This window comes from Sander lucioperca, chromosome 22, assembly GCF_008315115.2.
Source record: "Sander lucioperca isolate FBNREF2018 chromosome 22, SLUC_FBN_1.2, whole genome shotgun sequence".
Classification (NCBI taxonomy): domain Eukaryota; kingdom Metazoa; phylum Chordata; class Actinopteri; order Perciformes; family Percidae; genus Sander; species Sander lucioperca.
The window spans coordinates 2195536-2204769 of NC_050194.1; the positions used below are offsets into that span (position 1 = coordinate 2195536).

Below are 9234 nucleotides of genomic sequence, written 5' to 3' on the forward strand. Positions count from 1 at the left end.
TCCTTGTCTCTTCAGCATCAAATCTCCTCCAGGGTGGATGCTGGTAAGTTGCAGTTGCAGCATATCAAAATGCAGGGCACATCCCATTTTGGAAAGCCTGCCTGCATGTTGTGAAGACGTTCTGGCAATGATGTTAAGAAGCAACATATTAGGAAGACGTTTTGACAAGGATGCTTTGGAAAGGAGCCTTGTTATATGTTATGAAGACGCTTTGACGAGAATGGATGTAACAAGACTGAGTCAGACGTCCAAAACATTAAACATGCACAAGCAAAAAGTGCCATGGACTGTGGTTAACTCCATACCATAAATGCACAACACAGCATGCAGTATTATGCAAACTCATTTTCGTTGGACTCTTGGGAATTCATGAAACCAAAGTTTTTGTGGAAATTTCACCGCTGTTGATTAACAGATGAGGAAAAAGGTAATTAATGCACACTCGAATTGTTGTTCCGCATGAGCGTATATTTTGAAGATTTAATGCTTTAAAGTTATAAAAACGTTTATGAATGGTGGTTAGAGCACCACCGCAGCCATTAAAACTGCTGTAACTGTAATTGATATTATCAGTTGGTGTGCCTGAACACCCTTCATTGAACAATAGTTCATGAAATGAACATATTGTAGCCTATTACTGTCTGATGAACGTTACTGTGAACCCGTTCATTCTGGTGTCTGTGAACGGCACGCCCTCACGGTTTAACTTCGTTCAATAGGGTGCCAGATTTCTAGAACTATGAACTATAGTCTTGGGAAAAAAAACATTTTTGGAACTGTGAACTTTGTTCAACATTTTTGAACTATGAACTATGGACTGAACTAGTTCATATTAAAATTTGTGAACTGAGCTTTGAACTAGTTCACGTAGAAAGTGAATTTTCCCAACACTGGATATTATACTAGTGGTAAGCTGTATAGTATACGGTTATCTGAAATGACGATGAATGCAGTAATGTTGGCCCTAATCAACCTTTAACCACAGTAGTGAAATATCAGAAAACTGTTATATTAGGTAAAACGGTTTAATATTTGAGTCTCAACTAACTGCTCTTGAAATGTTAGAGACACTGCTATAATACAAGTATAAATAATCTGTAGGAAGACATTAGCCAAATAAAGTGTAACCTATATGTAGGCTATATTGATATTACACTAACCCTAACCCTTTTCTTATTTAACCTGCCTCAGCACACAGGCCCGATTCTGACAATTACCGTCTTATGTGTTTAAAAATCCAATTTATAAGACACATTTGATTATTCTTAAAAATGAAATCTCAAAAAGTATTAATGGGAAAAGTACTACTGTAAGTTTACTTTTGTTGTTTAGCATGATTTTGTTACTGATTGTTATATTTACTGTCCCTGCTGGTTTTTTTTGTTAGTATACAATTAATTTTATTCCTATAGTGTGAAGTGTTCTGACTCAATAGACCTTGAAAAATGATTCTAGTGGAGCATATTTCTAATTTCATATTTTTAGTAGCTCTTGCAGGTAAGTAAATAAACTTCACAGGTTCTTAATGTAAATGTTACACAAAATCTTCTCCTGATTATATGACACATACAAATAAATAATCTAAATGTCTGACTAATTTGGCCACTTCTCTAATGTTGTCTTCAATTTGTCCCTTTTGATGATAAACATTGATAATTTTTTTCTTGATATTGAATGATAATGTATTTTTTTTTTTTTGTTGTTCTTCTTTCCAGGACCCCAACATAAGGATTTCCGCTGGCATTTGTGGCTGTCTCTGAGCTCTGCAACATACCAAACATCGCAAACATGGCTAGCAGTGATTTGTTTGATGTTGGAGTTGTAAACACCGAAAATCTGCTTGATGCCTACCAGCAATATGACGCCATCAGTGATTTTTTGCACGCTGACCTGTGTATTGGTTTACATGTCACCACTCTGTCCCACCCACAACAATTACTTTCATTCTCATTTGATGTGGATGGGTTGGTGGTTGAGTTCAATAAGGTGCAGGCGCTGCAAGGTATGCTTCATTACCTATTCCTCCCCAGGTTTAACTCACAGATACTTAGCCCCCACTATGTGTACCTAAAAAAGCACGTGGATCTCAGCAAGTACACGAGCAATGGCTTGACTGCCCTTAAAAATTGTGTTGGGTACCAGATAGCTAACGTAGATGGTGGCTATCATCTATTAATGACTGCAGTACCCAGCAGCACCACTGGCCCTGACACCAGGCTATTCAAGAAACAGCTCTACAGCACACATGCTGTAGAGCTGCTTAACAGTGTGACAGACAACTTTAAACGGTTGCTCCGGGGCCTCTCTTCTAGGGACAAGAGCAGACCTACTCTGCAAAAACAGGGGACCAGCAACACGGCAAGGTTCAATGTGTTGCGGCAGGACCTGCCGTTCATAATGAGCCTTTTGGACAGAGCTGTGGAGGAGGCAAACTCCTGCCGTTTTTTGCAAGTGATGCTGACACTAAACCAGTTTGGCCAAAAAGACCCCAATACACTGGAATTGACAGACATTGTGGATGTGACAGATGTTAAAGCAGTGTCAGTCCACCTTGCCGTGAAGTTTGTGGCAAATGACTATGACCAACACATATTGTTCTCCCGTTATGGACTGCAGGACCTGGTAGGAGCCAGGGGGAAACTGTTCTCAGTCCTTGGGATGCATGAGGCCACAAACTTCCAGACCAATCTGGACCACCTGCCGTTAGATGTAGCCAAGCCTCTTCTGGCAGTGCTCAGCAAAGAGGGAAGGCTGAATTTCCTTCAACTGTATGTCGACAGCCCACATTGTCACTTGCAGATGCCATTCAAGCATCCCGTGAGTGGTGCCATAGTGACATGTGGGCTGTCGCACCCAAATTCACAAATGGCCATGCTCTCCAGGGCATTGACGTACCTGCGCCACATGACGGACCTTAAAGAAAGGCTGGTGGCACAGCTTGGTTGCCGTATAGAGCAGGTCCTTAGGTTTCAGGGGGATGTACCTATGTGTGTTGACCCCTCAGCCCATTTTGACCTCGAAGGGCTGCACGCTTTGCTGCGACAGTGTGCCATGCTTGTCCCCTTCAAGGACACAACCTCTGGTCAGGGTCTCCTGTCCACCTTGGATGGCGTTCTGGGCTCACTCATCGACACCCTCACCAGTGCCTACAGTTCCAGTGAGGGTGTGGGTAGGTTCGATGAGTCATGGAAAGCTTTCCAGTGTGAGCTAGCCCTTGAGGAAATGTTTTATGGCCACCCTCTGTCATCCGAGGACTTTTTTCTAAGTGCAAGCTTGGGGACCAGTACAGTGATGGACCGTAGCCTCACACACCAGAGGGGTTTCATTGGCCTGGCACCTCACTCGAGTGCTAGCTCGGAGGAAACGCCTCCCCCACTTCATCACTGGACCAGGGATGAACTACAGAAGCTGCGGATTGAGCGCCTCTGGCCTCTGTGCCAGACCTTGGAGGCAGGGCCGGCTGTCATCGGTGTGGCGCTAATTCGCGTGCTTCTCGGGGACCTGTACAGAAGGAATGCAAACATCCCAATGTCAGCTTTCAGCTCCGACTCTCCACCTGGCAAGCTGGTAGGTGCTATGACCCTGGAGATTCTCACCAACGACCTTGAAACAAAAAACTCTTTTCCTGTCCCCAACACCTTTCACCGTGCTCGCCAGCTGGTGCAGAAAGCAGGAAAGTCTGTTAAGGATTGTCTGTTGCAGGGGTTCATTGCAGAGAAGCTTCACTTCTTCCCAGCCTTCAAGTTCAGAGACATTAAGGGTGGAAAGAAGATCTGGTGGAACTTCAAAGACTTTTTACATGTCCACCTAGGAGCAGAGAAACCTTTTCCCGTGTCTGAGCTCACCGCCAGGACCCTGCAAGTATGCACAGAGATAGAGAGACGGTCTCTGGCATACTCCCGGTCATTGGAAAAATACCGGGACCACGGAATGCCATGGATGGTGAAAACACTGCAGCGGCTGCCTCCCACACTGAAAGGGACCTTCCTTGTGAACGTTCTCACCTTCATCAGCTCAGTTGGCATGCTCCAAAATAATGATTTTGTAGATTTTAACCACCTGAAGGACCTCCTTCAGGCTATTAGCCTGCAAGGCATGGCCCAGGACAAACTGCAAAAGCTCCAGATATTAGGTAGGTTTACCATAGAGAAGGTCTATAGACCCATCATCTGGAAGCTGCACCACGACATTCCGGTCAGGCTCCAGCAGAACACCCCACGCTTACTAAGCCTCAGACCACCACCCAAGCAGGAAGAGGGAGAGGTCCTCCAGCCTGAGGAGGACGTCCAGGCTGTCGAAGACCAAGATGACATCAGACCTCCTGTCAGGTCTCAGGCAATGTGCCTGCCTGCCAATTCCTCCAAGCTGTGGACACAGGATGAGTGTGCTCTGGTCAACTTGGACAAATGTAAAACATCAAAGCAGGCATACACGGCATATGTGAAACGGTGCGTGGAACTCAAAGTGCCATCAAGGACCTTTAATGCCTTCAGACAAAAAAGGAAGGCACTACAAAAGAAATAAACACACAATAACACAACGCACGCACGTGACGCTCTGCTCTTCTGCAAGATGATTTTTGGTGTGCCAGCTGAAGGTCAAGATCCACACGTCCAACTCTGCAAACACCCAGCGGTAAGACAAAGTCTTTGATTTCCCACAAAATAATTGAATCCACTGTGGCGTGGCATTGTTGTGGTATGTGTATGTTTGTCATGAGGGCTATTTAATGTTATGATCCTTTTTATTCGTCTAGTTCTCACTCATTCACAGCGTATGACAGACTCATCAAATGTGTCCCCATTTAACCTGGATTAAATGTCATTTTCTTGCACTTTAATTCTTCAAACAATAACCCAAAAGTAAAAAAGTGAGAACATTGGCGTTTTTGTTTTTGTTTTGTTTTTTGCTGATGATGATTACATGAAATAAAACTAGTTTGTCTCTTCAATGATAAAAAAAAAAAAAAAATGTGTAAGTTGTGTGGCTGTTGAGCCTTAATGTCTTTCTTTGTATTCTGTCCCTTTTCAGTCATTCAGGGACGCGTGGGTTGAACCGAGTGCAGCGTCTGTTGCATGTCGAAGGACGAAAAGAGACCGCTCCCTTCCTGGGCCAGTCAGTGGCGGTGAGTCCTGAAAACAGTTGCACTGACTTGTAAGATATCCCACACACACTGCCCTTTACGAACTGGGCATTTCCTACGCTACATAGCCTATTGTTATCGTTGATAATATTAAACTTTAAACCAGGATTCTGTATAGCATTGAATGCTCAACCTCAGCAAATTAAGCTGTGGAAGGGGGGTGAAATACTTAATCACGTGATGGCGGGATTTAGATAAGTGCTCTGTTACGTTTACTGTTTTGACTGTTCATTTCTTTTGTAGGGACTTGAATTTGGTCGCAACTAGTCTCATGCCCCCACCAGTGATGAGAAAGCGGCCACCTACCAGCACCAAAACGGAGACCATGGGGTGCAAGCACTGTGGGAACACAAACTCCAGCCCTTCCCCTCTTACGTGCCACCCCAAGAGCCATCCCCCAGCAGCAAATGCTCGTCCCCTCTGTCACCACCAGGCCCTGGACCTTGTAGGTAGCCTGGGGAAGCATTTTCTACGTCTAAGTTAAGTTTCCTTTTGTGTGACTCGGACGAGGAACTCAAGCATTCTGTCCATTAAGCACACATTAACATTAAACACATTAAACTGTTGACCTTACTTCCGCAGTAACGTATTTACACAGAAGAACACAACATTTGGTGTTGTTGTTGTTAGTTAACCATTACGTGATTAACTTGTAATGCATCACATAACATTGTCTGTTACTCTAACAATATAGGAGTTACCTACATTATACTGGTTCCCTGCATACTAATGCATGGCATGCATCTTTTTTTTTATAATGTTGTTGTAATTGTGTTTTATAACCCCATGCATGCACTTGAAAAATATTAATTTTCATCATTTCATATGTAGAACAACAACCAGGGACCGGAAACCTGTGAGAGACAACGGAGAGAGACAGGAGGTAGAAGAAGAAAGCCGGGCATGAAGGTCTGACCCCGTGGCCCACAGGAGCACATGGTCCTTGACATCATCAAAGAGCTCCAACTGGACTGCTGTCTGAGTAACTGTGTTCGAATAATGAACCACATCTGTGATCTTGCCAAAACAATTTGAAGAGCATGCAGTGGAGGCTAAATGGAAAGCACGGAGGGAGATGATGTTTGTTCATTTTTCGTCTTTTTTTTAATAAAGTTCAATTTTCTTATAATCTATTTGTCTATATTTTTTATTTCTATTTATATGTATTCTACACAATGCCTGTGCGTTTGCCCTGTATATGACTTGCTATCCAAAACACATTCAAAACACAGTTTTCATATTCGACCTCTAGGTGGCAATGTTGGACCATTTAAGAAAGTGAATTCAGCTGCTACAGAACCACCTGATCATCATAAAGGTTCTGTATGTGGTTGGATCTTGAACGTTAATAACATGTTGTGTGTATGTATAAAACATTGAGTCAGAGCTGATGTGACACTTACAAACATCACAAATCAATAAATAGTTTTAATTATATTTTCAGTATAAATTCACTCTGATTCCAGGTCAAATATTAACATTTTATTGAATAAAAAATGATTTGTTTGGGTCAAACTAATTATTTATACATCAGAGGAACTGTATAGTAAATCAAATGTAAAAAAAAATTGCTTTTAATACATTTTGATCAATGGTTACTCAAAACACTTTCCTTTAGAACACATTTATATTTATTGTTTAATAAATTGATAACATTGAACATCAGTTTCAAATGTATAAAGATAAACAGTCTGCTTCAGCTGAACACCAGAAACAAGACTATTGATGTCATCAGAAGACAAATCATGTAGCTGTGAATAGTAGCACAACTCATCATGCAGTACACATGGCAAATTTACCGGGATATACATTTTATAATTCAGGTGTGAGCCTTACAATCAGCTAAGTAGCTGATTGTAAGGCTGGTAGTCTCCGAACATGGGCAACCACATTTGTAAATGCTGCAGTAAAAATGAAGCCTTTACAAAAGGATCCAAAGTCTCGAAAGTCATTTCTACACATTTGAGAAGACTCTGCCTACTTCGGCCTTTAAGGCTGGTAGTCATCGAACATAGGCAGCTACATTTGTAAATGTGGTTGTAGAAACACCATCAAATTTAACCACAAATGGAAAATAAAATCAAGCAAGTCTGTGCAATTCAGCTCTGCCTACTCTGTGCTGTACAGCTGGGTGCTCAGTCTATTGACTTTTGGGGTCACCTTTTTTCCACCAAGCTCAATCAAGACCTTTTGCACAGATTCAAAGGTGAACTGCAGCCTTTTCTGATATTTTATGTTGAGTGTGTATATGAGCCCAAAGACCATGGCAAAAGCTGTTGCAAACAAGGGCAACTCGTTCAGGACCTCTGTTGGACCATCGATGACAATTTTAATGTCTTTGGGTGGATGGAGAGGATCCTCTTTCCCAGTGATAAAGATTGCCATGGTTGTCTGCTCCAGTTCTTCAGCCTCATTTTCCTGCATAAAAAAAGAAAAAGAAATGCATTAGTTTCAGAAATCAGCAGATGTCATGGTAGATCATAATGTGCCAAGCTCTTATACACTAAACTTTCAAAACTTGAATAGGCGCAAATCAAACAAATGTTTACTACAAGGGGCGTGGCTAGATTAAAAGTGACAATATTTCTCGTCAGGTTAAAAGCTGTCTCATGAGATTCATGCAATTCACATTTTTGCACACGCTGTCAAGCGACACATCAAATTTGATCTCACACAGAAAAATAATACATATATAACTGATAACATGCACTCGCAGAGTGAATCAACTCTGCCCAGCTGATGCAACACCAGTGTACGCTGTGATCTAAAAAGTGGAGTGCAACCTAGCTCTGCTTGGGACTGTGAGCTGCACTTTATCAGAGGTGCTGAAGTTAACGTGTGTGTACAGTCGTGGCCAAAAGTTTTGAGAATTACATAAATATTGGAAATTGGAAAAGTTGCTGCTTAAGTTTTTATAATATACTTAATAATATCTTGCATATACTCCAGAATGTTATGAACAGTGATCAGATGAATTGCATAGTCCTTCTTTGCCATGAAAATTCCACTGCATTTCATTGCTGTCATTAAAGGACCTGCTGAGATCATTTCAGTAATCGTCTTGTTAACTCAGGTGAGAATGTTGACGAGCACAAGGCTGGAGATCATTATGTCAGGCTGATTGGGTTAGAATGGCAGACTTGACATGTTAAAAGGAGGGTGATGCTTGAAATCATTGTTCTTCCATTGTTAACCATGGTGACCTGCAAAGAAACGCGTGCAGCCATCATTGCGTTGCATAAAAATGGCTTCACAGGCAAGGATATTTTGGCTACTAAGATTGCACCTAAATCAACAATTTATAGGATTATCAAGAACTTCAAGGAAAGAGGTTCAATTCTTGTTAAGAAGGCTTCAGGGCATCCAAGAAAGTCCAGCAAGCGCCAGGATCGTCTCCTAAATAGGATTCAGCTGCGGGATCGGAGTGCCACGAGTGCAGAGCTTGCTCAGGAATGGCAGCAGGCAGGTGTGAGCGCATCTGCACGCACAGTGAGGCGAAGACTTTTGGAAGATGGCCTGGTGTCAAGAAGGGCAGCAAAGAAGCCACTTCTCTCCAAAAAAAACATCAGGGACAGATTGATCTTCTGCAGAAAGTATGGTGAATGGACTGGTGAGGACAGGGGCAAAGTCATATTCTCCGATGAAGCCTGTTTCCGATTGTTTGGGGCATCTGGAAAAAGGCTTGTCCAGAGAAGAAAAGGTGAGCGCTACCATCAGTCCTGTGTCATGCCAACAGTAAAGCATCCTGAGACCATTCATGTGTGGGGTTGCTTCTCATCCAAGGGAGTGGGCTCACTTACAATTTTGCCCAAAAACACAGCCATGAATAAAGAATGGTACCAAAACACCCTCCAACAGCAACTTCTTCCAACAATCCAACAACAGTTTGGTGAAGAACAATGCATTTTCCAGCACGATGGAGCACCGTGCCATAAGGCAAAAGTGATAACTAAGTGGCTCGAGGACCAAAACGTTGAAATTTTGGGTCCATGGCCTGGAAACTCCCCAGATCTTAATCCCATTGAGAACTTGTGGTCAATCCTCAAGAGGTGGGTGGACAAACAAAAACCCATTAATTCTGACAAACTCCA

At 42.5% G+C, this 9234-nt stretch overlaps 1 protein-coding gene across 1 annotated transcript; it reads left to right on the forward strand.

Moving 5' to 3' along the window:
• The first annotated feature begins 342 nt into the window (after positions 1–342).
• LOC116055651 lies at positions 343–5753 on the forward strand. The gene is made up of 4 exons (XM_031307673.1): positions 343–427; positions 1716–4635; positions 5032–5125; positions 5387–5753. The coding sequence occupies exon 2, from the start codon at positions 1789–1791 to the stop codon at positions 4522–4524; it is 2736 nt and encodes a 911-aa protein (XP_031163533.1). The 5' UTR covers positions 343–427; positions 1716–1788; the 3' UTR covers positions 4525–4635; positions 5032–5125; positions 5387–5753.
• The last annotated feature ends 3481 nt before the right edge of the window (positions 5754–9234 follow it).